General features: G+C 44.2%; 1 protein-coding gene across 3 annotated transcripts; it reads left to right on the top strand.

Annotated features, from left to right (window-relative positions):
* The first annotated feature begins 210 nt into the window (after nt 1–210).
* LOC147446765 (protein CONSERVED IN THE GREEN LINEAGE AND DIATOMS 27, chloroplastic-like) lies at nt 211–17,467 on the top strand. Of its 3 annotated transcripts, XM_086525940.1 has the most exons (8): nt 211–356; nt 472–795; nt 919–1,071; nt 16,216–16,293; nt 16,370–16,465; nt 16,537–16,572; nt 16,683–16,855; nt 16,930–17,467. In XM_086525940.1, exons 2-8 carry the CDS (start codon nt 523–525, stop codon nt 17,090–17,092), a joined length of 972 nt encoding a protein of 323 aa, XP_086382066.1. In that variant the 5' UTR covers nt 211–356; nt 472–522; the 3' UTR covers nt 17,093–17,467. The 3 variants fall into 3 exon arrangements, with proteins under 3 accessions (XP_086382066.1, XP_086382068.1, XP_086382067.1); XM_086525942.1 differs by lacking the exons at nt 211–356; nt 16,930–17,467 and adding an exon at nt 16,895–16,916 and having other exon boundaries at nt 363–795; XM_086525941.1 differs by lacking the exons at nt 211–356; nt 16,216–16,293 and having other exon boundaries at nt 363–795.
* The last annotated feature ends 5,054 nt before the right edge of the window (nt 17,468–22,521 follow it).

Genomic DNA, 22,521 nt, shown 5'->3' with positions numbered 1-22,521 from the left:
GAGGGAGAGAGGGGAAGAGAGACAAGCCGTCGAAAGCAACCGACCGTACTAATATAGATGGTGTCTCAAGAAGCAAGATCACACCCCGTGTTCGGCTAATAAGCTTTTTATTTTACCTACAGTTTGCTACCTTGGCTTCCCATACATTTCAATTTTTGAGTGAGGTGTTTGACACGTTGAAGAAGATCGGGGCTGCGTGCGGAAGCGGGCTAGTGTGACATGGAGCGTTGGCGACCACAAGCATGATACGGGATGCCACAAGTCCACCCATTTTCTCCAATGGAAGCTGTCCATGTAGGCGCCACGCTGGATAGCCTGCCCAACTTATCATCGTGCTGGTTTCTGCGCGGGCCAAGGTGGGTGGTACAGACACACAAACACGCACGCTCCCACAACGCGCGCGCGGGCACGGAGAGAGAGAGAGAGAGAGAGAGAGAGAGAGGAAGAGAGAGAGGAGTTTTCTCTTGGCAGGACAACCTGCGCATGTTTTTATACGCAGAACCTTCCTGAGGAGCCAGAGGCATGAGAGTTATGCTGGACAGCCATGTGCTGCCTCACCATAGCCTCTCAGCTCTCCCCTGGGACCCCCTTCGATTCCGAAGGGCACCCATTACTCTTCTATCCAGATGGAAGTCTCACTCGGACATGCCAGGGCCCTCCGCCATTTGCAACAGGTCCACGCTTCTGTGTGTGAAAGCTCTTGGTAGTAACGACCGAGATGGGCGGAATGGCAGTAATGGAGTGGATGGCTGGGATCCTGCCTTCGAGATTGAAGTTCCTGCAGATCAGCGACCGGTATGCTGCAGTCCGATCAATGTTATGTATACGTCTGATTGCGTTTCATTCTTTCTCAATAGAAGGTTGATTTTGAGAGAGCATGCCCCTGCAAGTCTGACGCACTGATGGTCCAATTTGCAGGCAAATGAGCTGGCTGCTTTGAAGGAAGAAGCTTTGTACTCTTGGGCCCAGCTAAGCTGGATAGACTTTGGTGTCCGCCTGGGAAGCCTTTGGCTTTTGTTCTTTGTGTTCCTGGGTGCACCAATCGCCAGCGCCAGCTTTGAGCCCTCTCGAGTGAGTCAATGCTTTTCTCTTGTAAATTTACACTTTTGCATCATGTTACACATGATAATTTGATCCTCACAGGATGCATTAAATGGGAATCCTGCATATCCTGTGCATCAAGGCCCGGCTATATGTAAGAAATCCATGAAAGAAATGTGAAAGAACTACTATTCTGTAAATTCAAACTGCTTGCATATTCCTGAGTTATGCTCCTAAGCTTCAATGGTTTGAGGAAACAGCCCTGAATTCTTTTGTAGGGTGAGACAAGGCTACATAGGAAGGATGAGCTAGTCAACGCAGTGCTCAACGCTAAGCAGAAATTAAGAGGTTTTTACCACACACCTTACAGTCCAAGATCAACTGAATTTGGCTGAGAGGAGACAGTGAGATCACATTCATTGGATTCTACAGTGGTGACAACTAGTTAAGAATTGTGGAGTCAATTGTGATAGGGGTGAATCTAGACCACAATAGCCATGGAGTTTCAAAATGCGAATTTTCAAAACAGGTTCCAGGGGGTTTCAGTCCATGTCTACATCGCCACCCTCTAGTAAAAAAAGTCTAGATAAATGTTGATATTTATACATGTATAATAAATAATTATGCGGTTTGCACAACATCTCAGAGTAAGACATGAAAGGTGTATTATGTGCTAGAAAACACATGGCTTAATTGAAACTTCTAGTAGATGGGAACCACCCAAACAAAGGCAGATGTCTTCAAAGAAACACAAAGTTTCAAAAGTGGAAGAAACATGTCTCTTGGCAACTATGATCTAGACTTGTAGCATGGGTGTTCTGGAAGTAGTGAGCTCATGACCCATGTATGAGGGATCAGGAGAGCCTAGGATGGAAACTTGTTTCTTGCTGTGGCAAAGTTGTTGTAGATGTCTGGCATGGTGAGCACCGGCGTTGATACTGTCTTGGAGTTGATGTTGGCTTTGACATAGTATCTAGGCTTGCCGATGCCTTGTGATGCTCGAGGCCCATGGAGGGGCTGATTTTCAGCCTGGTAGTAGGGCGGCTTGCGGCTTCATTGTTTGGAAGCTTCCTTATCCGCGGATTTGCATCTAGAGGGGGTTGGCAGAGATTTGCTACAATCCTACCGCAAAGCATCCCCTAGTATATGTGTCTTGTTTAGAGCTTATGGTGCGGCTTGCTTCGGTTGCAAGTGTTTGAGCACCTGGTGCAGTTGTTGCAAGGTTGGAGAGGAGATATGCCAGATGCGTTTTCTTTCTCCAGATTCCAAGCAGTCATCTTCATGATGTGTCCACAAGGATCCAGAGCGTTATTATGCAGTCTGTTGGAAAGGTTGTTTCCTGATTACTCACTAATAGCTTTTTTACTGATTTGAAGGAAGGGCTGACTTTCAAGTGCCTGAGTCTATCCTCGAAACGGCCATTCTTTTCCAGTATGGAGGAAGGTGATATGATAGGAGATCTGTCTACAATGGAGGCTTCAGCTGATACCTTTACCAAAGGAAAAGAGAAGATTGGGCAGAAGGATGGGCCCGATTGTATGCGGGAGCACCAGAGACACGTATAGACGTGTTTGCTCCCCCCAAAATGATCCAAAACAAAAAATTACAGCCTGCTGTGTTTTTCTGCAGATTTATGGTTTCGCACCTAAACTGCAGGACAACGTCAGGGGAGCCTCGGGTAAGCCTCGGGATGCTTAAACAAGGCTTTGGGCACCTGACAGTGTTCAAAACTTAAATCAAGGAATTACAGCATGCTGAAATTGACATGCAGCTCACCGGAAAGCTTCCTAATCGCAAGGGAAAGTGTCTTTGACGTGTACTTTTGACCTGCAGAGGATTTTGCGCCGTTGTGCTAGCGAAATTGGGTCAAAAACCTGCTATTACAGCCATGGACAGGTTTGGACAGCTTGGTGAGAGATAGGTGTAAGTGTTCGGGTTGTCTATTCGCAATAACAATAAAGAAATACTGAAAGGAGCTCTAGTCTTTGGAGCCAACAGGAACAATAAAGAAATACCGAACTTAGTTGCAGGTTTCTTTCCCTTGATTTTTGTTTATATTTTTGGGACTGTCTTTTTGAAGTCACAAATAGCCGGACATTGTGTGGCCCTTGTGAAACGGCTGACGGCTGAGAGTTTCAGCCCCAATCGAGAAGGGCAGGTCGCCACGAGATGGTCGAACCAGTCGGCACTGAAATCTGAGCAGTAAAAGGGTGCCTAGGCTCATATTAAAGTCATTCTGGCCCCTCGCTACACTTTATAAGTCGGTGGGTACTAGGAAATTAACTCAAAAGAGGCAAAGTGGACACATGGCGGCTCCAAGTCAAATTTCCAAGCCTACATGAAGAGGGGGCTCTCAAATTGAGAGAAGGGGCTGATTTGACTTCATATTTGAACTACTATGTGTGAGTAGTGGGTGCAAGTGATCAGAGCTTTAATGGAAAGCTTGCCTTCTCCCTTGTCTTATGTAGTGCGATGATTCCGCTCTCGCGCACCTCTCTCCCCCTTTGAATACAGAATCGTAATGCCCAGCTCAAGGGCTTTCCATCTGTATGTACAGCTGTGTGGGTTCATGTGCATATGCCGAGGCAAGAGTTTCTTGTCCATGTATTTGATCAGCTAATTGTCAATCCCCAGTAGGTATAGGTGAATTCGGAGAGACTTCACACAAGAAATCTCGTCCGATTCAAAGGGCAAGTAGCCCTACAGATGCGGGAGTACGAGGGCCTGCTTCGGATGCGACCGGCATGCCAAACGGAGCCCGAAACAGTAAAATACAGCCTGCTGTGTATTTTTGCAGGTTTAGGGTTTTGATCCTAATTGATCCCTAGAACCCCAAAGAGCTCCAGGGATCAGTGTATAGGAGTCTGGTGCATTTTTGGGGCAGAAAATAGAGAATTCAGCATGCTACAGATTCTGGCCAGGTTTGGGAAATTGCCCATATGCGCTGGGGAAGTCATCTTTTACATGGGGATTTTGACTGTGAGGCCTCTTACTGCGGTTATGTTGCCAAATTTGGGCTAGAGTAGGCAAGTTTCAGCCTGGTAAAAGTGGGACAGCTCGAACTTGCAGGTTTTCTCCCAAGTTTTATAAGAATAAAGAAATGCCGAAAGGGGCGCTAATCTTTGGGGCCTACAAGGTGTCAGTGTCTGCTTGGTAGCACTTTAGCTGCCAAGCCATGGTTTGATTGAAGTATTAATTCCAGGTATAGGTTTATTTGCGAAGTTTCTCTTGTCATAATGTAAAGTAAAGTTTTTAAGTATAGGCGGGTTTTAGCAATGCAGGAGCTTGGCAAGGGTACATGACGGGGGCAGCAACACGAAGGGCAGCAACAGATCGGCCATCGCTAGGGCTATCAAAGAGGGTGAGGAACAATACAAAGAAATGACAACTTCTTGGTTGGATGTTATGTCACAAGGTGGGCACCACGTGCCAATAGAAAAGAACAGACTGAACATACTTTTAGCACTTCAATAACAACTCAACTGAAAGAGAGAGACGACACGTGACACCGAGTGGCGAAATTCCACCCAGAGAGTATTGGCCCCAAACCTTGGCGCCCCTTTCAGTATTTCTTTATATTGCATCAACAGAGTACAAGCCGGTACTCCAGACTCTGCACCTTCTCCAGGAAGCATGCCAGAGAATGAGCCCTAACCTCATATTTAAAGGCCCTTGGCCTGAAAAGCAATTACAATGAAAAGCCTTCAAAACTCAAAAGCTCCTGGTGCAAAAAGCAATGCCAGAAGCTGCCAGCTTTTCATAATTGGAGCTGGTGTCCGAACAGTAGGCAACGTGTCAGTTCGCCAGGTCAGCAAATCAGGGTTAGGGTTTTGGGCAGAATGAGGGTTTTTGATTTTAGGGTTAGGGTTTCAGCAAAATTAGGGTTTTGGGCAAAATTAGGGTTTTTGATTTTAGGGTTAGGGTTTCAACATAATTAGGGTTTCGGATAGAATTAGGGTTTCTGATTTTAGAGTTAGGGTTTCGACACGTCAGCAGTTTGTTATATCTCCCCTTCTTGAAAGAGAGTAACCGTCCACGATTACAGCATATCTGCAAAACAACTCAAGTTAGCTCAAAAATTTCCGAGGGTCATTCCGAGGGACAATCAGTTTGGTCTGTTTATTAAGGAGTTAGCTTCTCCTTTCTGCTCTTTTGATCAAGGAGTTAGCTTCTCCTTTCGGCTGTTTTGATCAAGGAGTTAGCTTCTCCTTTCTGCTCTTTTGATCAAGGAGTTAGCTTTTCCTTTCTTCCAGATCGGAACTCTTGATATTCCGGTGTAGTAAAATTAGCCATCACACCCAGACCGTACTGATCTTCCACGGGTGCCTTGATGCACTAAAAAATTACATTCCCAGGCAATCTCATCCAATTAGGAATATTCAGTGGTTGGCACATCACAATGCAACGCAAATGCTTACATATGCATGTTAGAAGACATAGAAATATAAAGCCGTCGATGAACACTCCACCCGCATAACCTAACAAGGTCCGGGCCGGGAGATCTTCAATGACTTCCTCATCACTCCTCCCGCATAACCTAAAAAGGTCCAAGCCATGAGGAAAAAAACAGCACTTTTCAATCATTCATTACTCCCCCCGTAAATAACCACAAGGGTTCGGGCCATGAGTATGAACAAGCATTCTCAAACATAATTTCTCACTACTCCACCCGAGAGTAAAATCACCAATCATTGAAACTAGTATCAAATCAGAGTCAAACAACTCAAATCGGCATCAAAACAGGTTCAAAACAAATACCATCCATTTCAAACAAATTTCAAACAGGATCACCAAACAAGATCAAACAGAACTCAAACTTAAAAAGCAATCTCGACATCAATCGAGCTCGAAAAGTTGACTGACTTTCCATCTTGAAACCTGCACCAAAAACTAGGGTTAGGTTCGTTCCATAAGGTCGTAGCCGAGCACAGCATGGTCCATCAGCTCTTGGACAAACAATGTTTCTTTGGCGGCGATGGTAGTCCCAAGATAGCAATCACACTAAACCTCCAAGGTCATCTGTTCGTGAAGAGACATCTACTGAGAGATGTCGAGAAATTTCAAGTTATAATCTGCTAGGGTTTCCATGGCAAGCATTTCAGGATACCCCACTCTTCTAGAAGTTGCACTCCGAAGGAAGATGTCAGAAACCATATAACTTCGGGCAAAAATTTTCTTGAAAGCTTGCCAAGTCCTTGGAAGTGTGCGGCTTGGTAGCTGTAGACATCAATATCTGCATGGCACTTTCTCTGAGAAAATACAGTGACTTGAAACAAATCTTGGATCCTTCTTTTGCAAGTGATCTTAATGGCTTGTGCCCTGCAAGACATGAGCGGTGAAGACGGGAGTGCGCCCGATGCGCGATGAAGTAAGGGTGGGAGTTGCTGATACGTCCGGGTTTGAGGATGAAGATACCTCAAATAAAATTCCAATAGCTCTTTCTCCTCTTTTGTAGGACCGGTATGCTTTCAGACAAAGCACACGCCTGATGCTCTAATACCATTGTCACAAGGTGGGCACCACGAGCCAATAGAAAAGAACAGACTGAATAGACTTTTAGCACTTCAATAACAACTGAACTGAAAGAGAGAGACGACACGCGACACGGAGTGGCGAATTTCCACCCCAGAGAGAATTGGCCCCAAACCTTGGCGCCCCTTTCGGCATTTCTTTATATTGCATCAACAGAGTACAATCCGGTACTCCAGACTCTGCACCTTCTCCAGGAAGCATGCCAGAGAATGAGCCCTAACCTCATATTTTAAGGCCCTTGGCTTGAAAAGCCTTCAAAACTCAAAAGCTCCTAGTTCAAAAAGCAATGCCAGAAGTTGCCAGCTTTTCATGAATCGCGTTGGTGTCCGGACAGCAGGCCATGTGTCAGCCCACCATGTCAGAAAATCAGGGTTAGGGTTTCTAATTTTAGCGTTAGGGTTTTGGGCAGAATTAGGGTTTTTGATTTTAGGGTTAGGGTTTCAGCAGACTAGGGGTTTGGGAAGAATTAGGGTTTCAACAGAATTAGGGTTTTGGGTAGAATTAGGATTATTGATTTTAGGGTTAGGGTTTCAGCAGAATTAGGGTTTCGACACGTCAGTAGTTTGTTACATGATATCACAAAGACTCAACAGAAAGTGGACGAGACCGAGAAATGGATCGAGATTGCCACGAAAGGCAAAGCTAAGAAACGTCGTCCACACCTACCATTATTAACTTGACACTAGAATAGGAGCAAAGGAGACGTGTGCGTGCCTTACATGTGAGAATGTGGCCTTAAAGACAAAAATATTGTGGATGAGGAAGTAAAGGAACTGATGACTATGATGGGGGTTAATGAGCATACGCATACAAGACCTTGGAGAGTGGGCAATAAGAAAAATGGCAGCTACAAGGAAACCTCGAAAGAAAGGGCACTTATCCTTCATTTCCGCTCCATGGAATCGAAGGACTTTTTGAAGAAGAGACCAACTCTTAAGAAGACGGGCATCTTCCTCAGAGACGACCTCACCCTCTTGTTGATTGCCCATATGGAGGAGGTAAAGCCGGATATTAGAGCAATAAGGAAAAAAAGAAAGATTGCTTTCGATGGGGATGGAAGAGTGGTGATATTGGAGTGACGCTCTGCATGACAGTGCGAGAGCTATTGGACCACACTCAAAGTTGCTACATGGAACTGTAATGGATCCCTACACCTTGATGTGGTTGCTTTTGAGGATAGTTTCAAAGGGAGGGACATCATCTTCTACTCTGCCCCTGGGCAGTCTATGCCACATGTGAGCAGATACAGATGGGAGACAGCATGCAGACAGGAGATTTGGTAAGAGCACAGAGGTCGGGGCTCGGGGGGAGTGGCAGTTCTATTTAGGAAGGAGTTGTAGCCATTGGTACATATAGCTCGCAGGGATGAGCATGTCAAAGTCGACAATGCGGAGTTGTAGCCATTGGTACATATAGCTCGCAGGGATGAGCATGTCAAAGTCGACGATGCGGAAGCATAAGACCAAGGGCGGAGAGAGAGAGAGAGAGAGAGAGAGAGAGAGAGAGAGAGAGAGAGAGAGAGAGAGAGAGAGAGAGAGAGAGAGAGAGAGAGAGATGTGGGGGAGCAGGAGAGAGAGCCCACTTGCTGTCCCATGCAATGAGAGTGAAGGAGAAGAGGGGAGAGGCGCTGTAGAAGCACACGCAGAGAAAGGCGTGAGAGAGAGAGAGCTCGTTGAAATCTGGGAAAAAGCCACGCTATTATTCTTTTGGGCTTCATATTTGAGTATATGAGTAAGTGACTAGGGGGCCATTCACACTTGGGCCCCCTCACTTATAAGTCTTTTTAACTTATAAGTTATAAGTACAAGGCACTTAGGCCTTTATTCCCTAACAACCTCCCACCTAAAGGCAATGTACCTTGGGAGATCAAAGAATCAGCTAACTATAATACAACAGCTGATCATGCACTTACTCATCCAACACCCATCATCTGACGGCAATAAGCAAACCGCTCTGCTGGAAGACTCTTGGTCAAAAGATCTGCAGGGTTGTCATCTGTGTGCACCTTGACAAGTGTAATGCTCTTGTCATCAAGCACACTCCTGATAAAATGATACTTCACCTCTATGTGCTTTGTCTTGGCATGAAAAACAGGATTCCTTGCAAGCATAATAGCACTCTGACTATCACAGTGTAGCACAGGAACCGGTGACTTAATGCCAAGCTCTTCTACCAAACGCATGAGCCACAAAGCTTCTTTGCATGCCTCAGTGGCAGCCACATACTCAGCCTCAGTGGTAGACAAAGCAACACATTTTTGCAGTCTAGAAATCCAAGAAACTGCACCTCCTGTGAATGTAAACACATATCCAGAGGTAGACTTCCTGCAATCTGGATGTCCAGCAAAATCTGCATCTGTAAAGCCATGCACAAATGTCTCACTCTTCCCAAAACAAATGCACAAGTCTTTAGTGCCTTTCAAGTATCTCAAGATACACTTCACTGCTTCCCAATGCTTTTTGCCAGGATTGCTCATGTACCTGCTTACCACTCCCACCGCAAATGCAATGTCCGGACGTGTAGCAACCATAGCATACATCAAACTGCCAACGGCTGATGCATAAGGAATCTTGGCCATTTCAGCCCGCATATCATCTGTGTTTGGGCAGTCATGTGCAGTCAGTTTTACATATGGAGGCAGCGGAGTACCAAGTGCCTTTCCCCCATCCATATGAAAACGATGTAGCACCTTATCAACATAATCTCGTTGAGATAGATACAGACGCCTGTTGGGTCTATCTCGAGAGATACGCATGCCCAAAATATGATTAGCATTACCAAGATCCTTCATGTCAAAGCGATTCTTTAAGCTTTGCTGTAGTGCATCCAACTCCGTGACATTTTTACCCGCAATAAGCATGTCATCAACATACAAAATCAGCAATAGAAGAGATCCATCACTTGCCGTTTTGATATACAAACAGTGATCAGAATTACTTCTTTTGTATCCTTGAGACCTCATGAATGTATCAAACTTGTGATACCATGCACGGGGAGACTGTTTCAAACCATACAAGCTCTTCAAGAGTCTACATACTTTCTTCTCTTGCCCCTTTGGTACAAAACCTTCTGGCTGCATCATATAGATCATCTCAAGCAAATCGCCATGCAAAAACGCTGTTTTGACATCCATTTGCTTTAACTCCATATCTTCAGAAGCAACCAGGCCTAAAACAAGACGTAATGTGGCAAGCTTTACAACAGGAGAAAAAATCTCATCAAAATCAACACCATGCTTTTGCTTGTACCCTTTAGCAACCAAACGTGCCTTGTACTTAGAAGAAGCATCAGATGTGACCTTGGTCTTGTAAACCCATTTACATGGCAAAGCCTTATGCCCTTTAGGCAAATCAACCAAGTCCCATGTATGGTTTTTCTCCAAAGACTGCATTTCCGAAACCATTGCTTTGAACCATTTCTTACTGTCTTCCCGGTGCATAGCCTCTTTATAGCAAGACGGCTCACCACAATCAGTAAGCATGACATAGTCCAAAGACGGTTCATATCTATCGGGGGGCCTTGTCACCCGAGTAGACCTACGCACCCAATGATCCATAACAGGTGGATTTTCAGCCTGTAAACCATCAAAAACAGCAGGCTGTTCAGCCGGTTGCATCGCAACAACGGGCGGTCTAGGAACATCAACCTGTTCCCCTTCCTGTGGTGCATCAATGGCAACTTGTTGGGGCTGATTTTCAGCAGCTAATGGCTGATTTTCAGCACCATTTTCAGCATGTAAAGGCTGCTGAACATTGGGCCTTCTTGGCTGTCCATATGTAACATCTTCACGAAAAACAACCCGGCGCACTTCCTCGACCTTTGTGGGCTGTTTGTGCATGCAATTCTCATTGAAGATGACATCATTGCTGCGTATGATTTTCCGTAATGCGGGATCCCATAATCTATACCCCATTTCACCATCCTCACCATATCCTAGGAAAATGCATTTATGAGACTTTGGTTCTAGTTTGGTGCGCAGTTTACTCCGGATGTGAACATAGGCCTCACAACCAAACACTCTTAAATGTGCATATGAGGGTGGCTTGCCAGACCACACCTCCTCAGGCACCTTTCCACCCAAAGCCTTGCTAGGTGAGCGATTAATCAAGTGAATAGCTGTTTGCACAGCTTCTGCCCAAAAACCATGAGGTAATGCAGCATGTGACAGCATACTTCGAACTTTCTCTTGGATAGTCCGGTTCAACCTCTCTGCAACTCCATTCTGAGAGGGATTAAAAGGAGCCGTGAGCTCTCTTTTAATACCTTTAGTAGCACAAAAGTCAATAAATGCTTTTGATACATACTCCCCCCCATTGTCTGAGCGCAAAGACCTAAGCTTCTTGTCAGTTTGATTCTCAACAAACGCAAGAAACTTCTTGAAAGTATCCAAAACATCGCTTTTAGCACGTATTGGATACACCCACACCTTACGTGTAGCATCATCGATAAACGAGACAAAATATTTCTTTCCCCCTAAGGACAACTGTGGCATTTCACATACATCGGAATGCACTAAGTCTAACTTGTCAGACTTCAAAGAAAGAGACCTTTTGTGCGGTGTTTGACTGTGCTTACCATAAATACAGTGCTCACAATGAGAAAAATCAGCATACCTCAAACACGGCAAATAACCACAACGAGACAGAGTTTCCATTCCTCTTTTACTCATGTGTCCCAACCGGCCATGCCACAAAGAGACACTTGGCTGCTCGGTTACGGCGACAACATGGTCACGCACACTAGATACATGCAAAGGATACAAAGTGTCCGATTTACAACCCTTGGCTACAATCCGGGCCCCTTTACAAATTTTCCACTTGCTATCACCAAAAGTGGTGTGATAGCCTGCATCATCTAGCTGCCCTGTACTAATCAAACTCTTCTTGAGTTGTGGCACATGACGCACTTTGTGCAAAACAAAAGTCATACCATCAGCAAAAGAAAACTGGACACTGCCAATACCTGCAATGTCACATGCATAGTTGTCTTCCAAATAAACAGTGCCCTGCACCTCACCTGAGTACTGTGTAAACCAATCCCTATGAGGTGTTACATGAAAGGAGGCACCTGAATCAAGAATCCAAGTATGCATGTCCACATCAGAACCCATAGCAAGGGTATGTGCATCCACAGAAGAGGCATTGAGTACATCAGTGCTGCTGTCACTGTCACAACTACTAGCAACATTGATTTCCTCAATCAACACAGTGCTCTTCTTGGCATTTCCCTTGTCCTTTGCATCAGTTTCAGCACCCTTGTTCTTCTCTTTCTTCCACTCATAGCATTCCCGTTTATAATGCCCTTTCTTTCCACAATGATGACACACAACATCTTTCCTACGAGATTTGCTGCGTGCCCTGTCCTTACTGTCAGATTTCTCCCTCTGTTGAGACCTGCCTCTCAAGTGCAATGCATTAGAAGACCCACCTGTGTTGTTCTTCCTGTTCATCTCTTCCATCAAGAGAGAACTCTCTACATCTGCATACTTAAGTGACGCACTTGAGTTACTAAGAGCTGTTCGGAATACATCCCAACTCTCGAGCAATGTGCATAGCAGAAAAGTAGCTTTGAACTCCTCATCAATCGTGAATTTCAGCTCTGTCAGTTGGCTGAAAATAGAATTGAATACATTGAGGTGCACTGACATGTGCGTGCCCTCCTTCATGCGGAGATCCATAAGCTTCTTAAGCCAATACACTTTACTGGCAGCACTCTGCTGTGCATACAACTCGTCTAAACGCTTCCACATGCCCCATGCTGTCTGCTCATTCTCTACATTGAAGAGTAAATTGTCAGACACCGAAAGCATGATCGTGGAGCGAGCCAACTCGTCCACTTCTTCCCATTCTTCAATCTCCATATCAACCGGTTTCACACCCTGTAACTTAATAGGTTTCGCCTGTTTCTTCTGCAACATCACATTATAACATTGCTTCTTCCATATAGCAAAGTTATGGGCCCCTTCAAGCTTGCGAATGTGCAACAAATTGCCACTTTCACTGCTAGAAGCCATTCTGAGTGATTGCAAACACTGAAACCCTGTTTTGCCGACCTAAACACGCCCAAATGTGCGCAATCGGGCAAAAAACAGCTTGCTGTTACAGAAAAACAGCGAACAAATTTCACGCGAAATCACCCCAAAACAGCGTACATTCACTGCCAAACCCTTACCAAAGGTTTCCACAAGGTGTATACATCATTTGCTTGCTGAAATTCCCTGTTTTAGGGCGAAAATCAGACCTGTAAACACCTGTTTTGCTGAATTTTCAGAACCTCGTTGGTGGAAACACCTGTAAGATTGACCTGTGAGGCTTGCCCTAATGAAATTGCATCAAATTGACCCCGAAATTGGTCAATTTCAGCAGAAATAGACTGCTGTTCGCCAGTTTTTGAAACCCTAATTTTGGGGAGACTGTCACCGGAGGTCGATTCTACACGGTGAGAGGATCCCTTCGCGACAGAGTTGATGGAAAACGGTTGAATATCCTTCCCGCAGCGAGCAAAAACAGAATTCTGATCTGTGTTGCGAAGATGGCTCTCTTGGAAACCCTAAAGCTCTGATACCATGTGTGGGGGAGCAGGAGAGAGAGCCCACTTGCTGTCCTATGCAATGAGAGTGAAGGAGAAGAGGAGAGAGGCGCTGTAGAAGCACACACAGAGAAAGGCGTGAGAGAGAGAGAGCTCGTTGAAATCTGGGAAAAAGCCACGCTATTATTCTTTTGGGCTTCATATTTGAGTATATGAGTAAGTGACTAGGGGGCCATTCACACTTGGGCCCCCTCACTTATAAGTCTTTTTAACTTATAAGTTATAAGTACAAGGCACTTAGGCCTTTATTCCCTAACGAGAGAGAGAGAGAGAGAGAGAGAGAGAGAGAGAGAGAGAGAGAGAGAGAGAGACTCCTGAACCAACCAACCTTGGCAATGAATTGATGAAATACAATGGGGGTTGAGAACATATGAGAGCCCACTTCATTTTCTAGTGGAGATACATGGACGTAGACACTGTTGGCACTTAAAGCAGCACCAGAGGGTGGCGGACAATCGATTTACGGACTTCTCTAGATGACCACCACCCTACTGCCACCCGTAACACGGACATAGTGAGGGATCACCCTACAGTAGGCTAAGACATTCAAAGCTAGGAAACACTTCAGAGCTCCAGGATACAAGAGCTCCAAGACTTCATTGCATACAAATCCTAGAGATCTAGACTCTGGAGTCGCCACCACTAGGCAGCCCAGGAGAGATTTGCTCGGATACTGCCGCTATCATACACGCAGCCCTTACACCACACTCACCCATGTACCAAATTTTACACCCCCAATTTGACATAGGATGGAGCTAGTCAGCTTGACGCACTTCATGATTGTACTTCCTGAGCATATAGATGTGCACCCATACCCCCTAGAGACATAGTCCCCCCCCCCCCCCCCCCCCCCCAAAAAAAATAAAAAATAAAAAAATAAAAATAATAAATAAATAAATAAATAAATAAATATATAAAACACATATCTCGTTCCTGGCCTCCCATGGATCACCCCCTACCACATGACCCCATTTTGTTACGTGTACTTTTGTCCTTTTCTCGATAGAAGGAAAACACACTTGTATATTTCATTTGTCTCAAAGGCCTACTTCGGCCTCTAATAGACGTCAAAAGATCTCTCTCTCTCTCTCCCCCCGATTGAAATTGAAGCTCTTACCAGATCAGTGTCCTTTATACATGGTTTGTGGGATACAAATAATTGCCGATATACTAGATTGGCCCTCGAATCCTCTCGACAATTAGCAATGAAAGGAGATACATCATACTGGTATGCGCAACTGTCCTCGTGGTTTCAGAGACACGGGTTCAGTATGGAAAGATTACCCCCCTTCCAATACTCTCTTGAGGCTCCATCACTGGCAATCACACGAACGGAGATTAATAAAATCATCTGCCAGGATCTTATACAGTTGGACACTAAGAGGACATGGGTAGACCCTACACAAGAATTGGGCACGAAGATGGCCGACTACAAAGAAAACTTCCTACAACTATCTGAAGATGGTTTTGTGATTCGCCCGAGCTACATGGATACCCACCTGTCTCATGGTTTGAGATGTGCTATTGGTCAGATTTGTACATCCTCACACCAGCTGGAAATTGAATTTGGCAGATTTAGGGGAATCCCACCTGAGAGCAGAATTTGCAAGTTATTCGGAATGGAGCCGGAGACAGAATTACACTACATATGCCATTGCACCGTATACTATGAGATACGTGGGTGTTTCCATTGCCTATTTAAAGAAGGCTTTGGACCTCTAGATAGAGTCATGCAATACCAGGATCAAAGATTCTTAGGCATGTACCTACTGGAACTACATCGGCACAGGGATAATCTAATGAGAAGACAAAGAGCACTACAGCCTCAGGACAGATCACAGATTTCTTCGGATCGAGAGAAGCAGGAATGGAAGGAGAAGCAAGGCAATCACCACAAGCATCACATTGGACCTCAAATGGTTTTGAGAGATCCGGTAGTGTAAGCACAGGTTGAGAGATAAGCTTTTCTTTAAGATTTTTGAAATCATTGTATTCCTTAGCAGACCATGTATACCTAACGCTTCTTTGTTAGGTCATGTAATGGTCCCGCAATTTGTGAGAACTTTTCTATGAAGCGTCTATAGTATGCACACATACCTATAAAGCTTCTTAGTTCATGAAGATTCCTTGGTTTATGCCATCCTTTTATTACCTCTAACTTTGATGGAAAGATGAGCCGAGGTTATATTGCACATTCCAGTAGCTTCAGAAAGTCTGAAACCTGGGTATGCATTTAAAAACCTCTTAGTTGTGATAACTCGTTTAGCATTCTCAAGTGAGTTCTAAATGGAGCCTTCACGCTCTTTTGATTATGAGTCGGTTAACCAAGACGGTTGCACAGGGACAACAATGTAGAAAATCAAGATGTTACTCTTGATTTCATTGAACCTCCCAATGAACCGGGTTTTGATTCAACGAACCGTTGGATCCATGAGGGATGCCACGGTGGAAAACATTAGTGTTCTTATGAAGATACCACCACTTGTGTTTTCGAGGACGAAAACGCTTCTCTAAGGGGAGAGTAATGTCATGCCAAGGGTAGGACTAGACGGGCACGGCCCGAGCAATGTGCCGGACACACATGCAGTAAAGGGGTCTATATATGGAAGAGGGCCAGTTTATCTAATACTTTGCATTTAGTTTTCTCATTCATTTTCACACTTTCACACTTTTCACACTTAGTACTTTAGTACTAAGGTACCCAGACATTGTAACAGATTCACCACTTTTGTATCAGTTTGGTCTCATAGGTATCTCTGGCCTTTTGAACACGTTAATATAACATTTCATTTCATTTCATTCTCTCTCTCTCTCTCTCTCTCTCTCTCTCTCTCTCTCTGTATTTCTGTATAATTAGTTTCTTTCTTTTTATCCAGATTTTGTATCAGATTCACCATAATGTAACTCATAGGTCATTTTGGCCTTTATAAGACGTTCATGTATCTCTCTCTCTCTCTATCTCTCTCTCTCTCTCTCTCTCTCACACACACACACACACACAGTCGCACGTACAGACACACAGTACAAGCTTATGGAAAATAACAATTTTTGCAGGAACCTTTGAGATTTGCCCTTGCTGGAGGAGCTGGGTCATTGTTTGCTGTTGCCATTATTGTTTTAAGACTCTACTTGGTATTCTCTTGCAGTCTTTGTGCTCCACATCCCTTCCTGTACTTCATTCTGATTGAATGAAAGGTCGCTCTTCCAGGGATGGAGCTATGTTGGGAATAGACTGCTATCGGCCGTCGTTCCGTACGAAGAAACAGGGTGGTACGATGGCCAGCTTTGGGTGAAGCCCCCAGAAGTAAGCTGTGAGCCCAAAAACTTTTTGATTTGAAAATTTAGGGTTAGAAGTCTCATTTGTGTCCATGATAGGTGCTTGCAAGAGATCGCTTGTTGGGGGCATACCAGGTCAGTAAAATACGTCTCACTGCTCCTAGTCTTTGTTTTGCATGCAAAGTTGAAGTTCTGTGTGTTCTTTATTTCTGATGGAAGGCTTTGGGTTTGCTGGTCCTCATCAGGTTAAGCCAGTGATGAACAGGCTGAAGCAAACACTAATAGGTGCAGCAGCATTGCTAGTCACAGCAACAGCCTCTCTTTTCTTGCTCGTGCCTCAGGACAAGGATACTGTAGCAGTCTTCACTTCAAAGAGCAGCGCAGGGGCTTTGGCCGCAGATTCCAAGGTCGCTTTAAGGTAGAGACAATGCTCTTGATCACAGTCAATCTTTTCTAGACATTGATCTTCATTGTCTGATTTATCATTCACAGAAAAAAGGATTTGTTGAATCTCCCAGTAGACGTATTGGATGACGATGAGCTGGCTGCTGCAGCTGCCGCAGCAGCTAATGGGAGGCCTGTGTATTGTACTGATCGATATTACCGTGCTTTGGCTGGAGGTCAGTACTGTAAATGGGAGGACCTTAGGAAGTAGTGATGCTAGATAGATCGGTTGAGCTTAACTGCAGCAGCCCATCTGGCAATTCTTTGATGGTTGTTCCGTGTATCATATATTAAATAGCACTGATCAGTATTTGTGTGTGAGTATTTTAAGCTAGTTCGCTCTTCTACTGAGTGGAAATTGCACCATAGGAGAGTGTTGGAGATGATGGGCCTCACAAGGTGCCAGAGTGTGCAGCAGTGCAAGGCGAGTTTGTGTTATGCTAAAAGCATTGGCATTTCACAGTGGAGAAATTGATCTATTTCCTTCCTATCACTTGTATCAGAGTGTAGGCTTCCAGATTTGTGTGGTTTAAATCTCAGCCTACTTAATTGCAATAGTGATGAATAATATTTGTTTTTTGACCCCTCCCAATCTTATTGTGTCTAACTGACTCAAAGTAAGAAACTGTTGGCAGTGAAGTCATGATGGTACCTTTGGAAATTGTCAAATGGGTTTGCGTGTCCTTCCAAATATTTGCTATTGAACATGGTTGGACAAGTCCAATGATCACATGTACACAAATTCGCCTTCCTCGTACAGTTTTTCCCCTTTAGGCAGCACCTTGTGTGTATGTGTGTGTGTACATATATGTATATGGATGTTGTGTAAAACTCATCTTCCAAGGTATCCATGTTTGACTTCCTCTTTCCTATATAATTTTTAATGTTTTGCAAGCCTCCAACTATTGCACAGTGCGAAGAAAGCTCAAGAAATAGCACAAGTTTAGCTCACAAAATCCACCACTAAAGCATTAAGTTTGCTAGCTCATATATAGCCCTACCAAAGCTCAATCATTTGCAAGGCATGTGGCTTTTAGCGAGACTAAAATAATACACTATGTAGAGAATGAACCAAGCTCTATTTCACAAGTGCTGCTAAACCATTACCAATGCAAAAAACAAGCAATCTAAGCTCTCTCTCTCTCTCTCTCTCTCTCTCTCTCTCTCTAGATTGACCAGAGCCCATGTAGCATTGGGCAGATTGGAGAGGATGTGTTCACAGGTCCAGTTCCAGGAGCCTCGGATGAAGCTCTGGCTATTTGACACTTTAGTGGCGTTTGCATTGCTCTATGGAGCTGAGATATGGGGACCTTCATTGGATCATCATGGGAGGACAGGTCGCATTGATGGGTGGGGGGACATGGAGAAGCCTTTGGTCTCTATGATCTCGTGGCTCGTTAGAGCCAAGGCTTCAGTACCACATGCCATTATCTGAGTAGAGCTAGCTGCTCCTCCACTGGTATTCGAGGCGCCTACCAGATTTGTCTCCTTCATACACCACATGTGGGAACTTCCCAGAGATAGATATGCTTGCCTTGCACTTGAGTCTTCTCAACAGTTAGCCATGCAGGGAGATACAGCATGCAGGTATGGTGAAATGATATCATGGTTTTAGGCACATGGGTTTAGCATAGACAGATTGTCCCCCTTCCAGTACTCATTAGAGGCACCCTCTCTGACTCTAACACAGTCCGAGATCACCAGGCTCATCCGATAGGACCTGGCTCAGCTAGACATCAGGAGGACATGGGTACAGCCAGCACAGGAGCTAGGCACGAAGATGGCTTTCTACAGAGAGCATCTTCTCCAGCTTACAGAGGACGGTTTTGTGACGACGCCCACATACATGGATACTTGTCTCATGGGATATGATGTGCTATTGGCCAGATACGCACATCTTCACACCAGTTGCGGATCGAGACTGGGAGATACAGTGGAATACTAGCAGAGGCTAGGACATGCCCCATGTGTGGCATGGAGTCAGAGACAGAGTTACACTACACATGCCACTGCCTCGTCTACTACGAGATACGAGGCTGCCTCCATTGCTTTGGATCACTCTCCAGAGTCATGTAGTACGAGGATCAGAGATGCTTGGGTTTGTTTCTACTCGAGCTGCGTGGACACAGAGAGCTTGATGAGAGGAGAGGCTAGCTAGTCTCAGAGACACATCACAGACTTCTTTAGAGCAGACACTAGACACTCAGCGGAGCCACTACCACAGCAGAGCTTGTCGCCTCACACCAGAGGCACACTGATTGACCGGGCGACCGAGCTGGGGAGATCTAGACGCCCATGACTGCGGAGGACTACATAGTACCGACGGAGGCTGCATCAGAGGATTTGGATCACTTTGTCCCGACATGCACGACGCCCGGTCAGACTATTGACTATGGAGGAGATTGATGACATTCGCCAGCGATCGATGCTGGATCTCTTGTGATTTAGCTACCCTAGCTAGCTGCTTTGCCCCGTTCACACCTAGCAGTCCAGGATTCTATAGTATATTTGTTTTGTCATTTTGTTACTTTGACTTTGTATCAGATCCACCACATTGTAACTTTTTGGTCTCATAGGTCACTTTGGCCTTTTGAAGACGTTAATATAACATTTCATTTCATTTCATTTCTCTCTCTCTCTCTCTCTCTCTCTCTCTCTCTCTCTCACATGCATACGTGTGTGCACGCATGCATAGAGGTTTCCTATCACTCTCATGTCAGATGTTTATAAATTGATCACTAAGACATTGGCTAATAGAATTTAGGGTTTCTTGTATGATGGATTACGTCTTGCTCAACATGGTTTTATTCATCGTAGGCACATTAATGGTAACTTGGCTAGTGCATATATTGGCATGAAAGATACCAAATACACCCAGTGGGATGTGCTTGTGCTTCATGTTGATATTGAGAAAGGCTTTGACACTATCAGATGGAACTACATTGCCATGACTATGGCACAACTAGGTTTGGATTGAGATTGTCGCCAGTTGTGTACTAGCTTTACAGTGATACCGAAGCTTCCTTGATACTTGGCTCCCGGCATCATACAGATAGTTGGGAGTTACAAAGATCTATTAGGCAAGGCTGCTCTTAGAGTGCCTTACTTTAGTTGTGGCTACTCATCCTTTGCTTACATATTTGGATCATTTGTTAACCTCTTGGTGCACTATATAGCTTGTAATTGCCAAATGGTTCATTGTGAAATTCCTTCATAGGTGCATGTGGTGGAATACCCCATAGGTTGGCATATTTCATGTCAGCAAATGACTCAATGGGTTTTAGGGTGTTGATAATTCTAACGCTCCAGACCAAATGGGTGATGCAAAGGCTAAATCAAAAGCTTGATTAAAAGTAACTTTCTAGACGTACATGCTCGTTTATGAATTGTGCAAGCTATAGTCATGGCGTCTTTTCAATTCTTTTTGCCATTGATAATGTGGAGAAAAGCTGAGATAGATGTTTTATGTCTTTGACCATGGATATCATTTAAAAAACTAGACATGCTAAAAAGGGTCTTCACCTTATGTTTGTTAAGAGGCTTTGCTTTCTTCAAAAAGGCATGGTGGTTTGACTATTTTTTTTACAACACACCAAGGGGCCCACAGGGGGAGGTGTTTATCCCTTCCAAATATAAGCCATGAAACATGGTCGGGCAAGGACCATGTACTATCGGGCAAGGGCCACATGTAGGCATCACAATGGCCACCTTATTGAAGCACCACATGTATTGGGAACAACAGAGAGAACTCCTTTACCAAGCTAGGAACCTCTTCCTCGGGTGATCCACCGAGGAGGAGGATGCACTCGACTGTTCAAGGGTAAGAGCCCTAGCAACGTGAACACCAGGTGAGCACAAGGTGTCCCTCTATAGGGGACCCAATGCGGGATTTGAACCCATAACCCGTAGGTTGAAAATCCAAAGCCTTACCATTAAACCAACTCTTTGGGGATAGTGGTTTGAATATTCTTGACATGCTCTTTCATGCAATGGCACAAAAGACCTCTTTGCTATTCGAATTTGCATCTCAAAGGCAACCTTGGGTATCATTTTGGTAGACATGTGTTAAGATGTCTTCTCCATTTTGATGGCAAGGTTACTCGTTCATTTTCTAAAAAGTTAATTTTGGCATAGAAAAGCTTGTAGAGTTTATTCATTGGAGTCCAAATTGAATGATGCTTCTAATTCACTTTGTTTGGAAAGTAGAGCATAGTTTTTCATGAACCACCAGCTATTCAAGACCCTAGGAAGGCTTCTTTCCTTGCAAAAAAATATGTCTACTTCTTTAAAGATGTTTTGGATAATATGTGCTATCTTTTGTAGATGCTTGTGCTAAATTTGGCCTAAGCTATCATTATCGTCCTTTATGGAAAAAGATTCAAAATTTGTTGACACCATTTGAGCCTATTGCTCCTCTCCATGAGTGAGAAAGATTGGCGGCTTGGAGCCGATATCAAACTACCCCTCCTCGTGGTCCTTTATCTCTGCCTCAACTTTTTGTGCATTTGGCTTACGCTTTCCTACTTCTTGGACCATGTGTTCATGATTATGAAAGTAGCATTTGGAAGATGCATAAGCCTTTGCCTTGGCGGAGAAAGCGACTAAGGATATAGAGGAACAATAAGATGCCTTTAAAATGTCATCTTTTTCTATGACACCACTTGCTTGCAAGTCTTACAAGTGGATCTTTTGGCAAGGCACCATGTGGCATCCTCTCTTCGTTGCGTTTGTGGTGTATCTATTGAAATGGTTCCTCACCTGTTATAGAATTGTCATGCCTCTCGCAATTTGTTGGATCATAAAGTAGTGCTTCTTCGAGCTAGGTTCCTCTATCCATCTTTGGTAAACATTTTTTTGTTGTTTGGCATTACCACTCTTAATCTCTAGCAATACAAGCCTTTCATTGATTGGATCCAATGTTGGGCATGTGGACGAATTGGCAACTAAAAAATCAACCTATTTTTGGTGAATACCACTTCAAGCCTTTTTCTTTTTTACAATCTTTGCATCATTCTCTTTATGATGGTCTGCCCCTTTTCTAAAATTTGTTTGACTATGTGTTCGCTATGACCTTGGGCATTTCTTACATATGACATACCCTCTAGGTTTTCCTCATTTTGAGGTTTCCCACAAAAGTGTGCCAACGATTTTAAAAAAAGAAAGTGGAGAACCAACAACGATGTTGTATACCAAAGAAAACAGTGTGAATGTGCGCACCGCACGCATCAACATAAAAAACAAAAAATCGTAGTTTGCCATGTCAACATGTCAACGCAAATTGCGGATGTCCGTACAACTACATCAACAACTAACACAAGAGATCGAGTGTGAATGTGTGTGGTCCTACCTTATTTTAATGCCTTCAAGTCCCCTGGGTCCCATTTTTGAACTCTTTTTTAAAAATAGGTCAATCAACACTATTGCTTCTTCTTCTGGTGCTTCTAGGGTTTAGGCCCCTTAACTAGGATCTACGATTTGATCTCGCAAAGATAATAAAAATCTTGTTGGAGTATCCCCTTAACAATCGTTAATAACCTCATCCGATAAGTACAAATGAGGATATGGAAGCAGCAAGCTGCATACTTATGATTGATCATCGATTGGCCTAATTCCAAGTTGGATCAAAAGAGTACCCACACT

Source organism: Adiantum capillus-veneris, chromosome 12, assembly GCF_014529385.1.
Source record: "Adiantum capillus-veneris isolate H3 chromosome 12, ASM1452938v2, whole genome shotgun sequence".
Lineage (NCBI taxonomy): Eukaryota > Viridiplantae > Streptophyta > Polypodiopsida > Polypodiales > Pteridaceae > Adiantum > Adiantum capillus-veneris.
This window is presented reverse-complemented; position numbering and strand designations above follow the sequence as displayed.

Coding starts and splice junctions, on each gene's coding strand:
- LOC147446765 (XM_086525940.1), top strand. CDS start 523: ATGAGAGTTATGCTGGACAGCCATGTGCTGCCTCACCATAGCCTCTCA. Junction 1,072..16,215: donor CCAGCTTTGAGCCCTCTCGA/GTGAGTCAATGC, acceptor CAATTTTTGCAG/GAACCTTTGAGATTTGCCCT. Junction 16,573..16,682: donor GCTTGTTGGGGGCATACCAG/GTCAGTAAAATA, acceptor GGTCCTCATCAG/GTTAAGCCAGTGATGAACAG.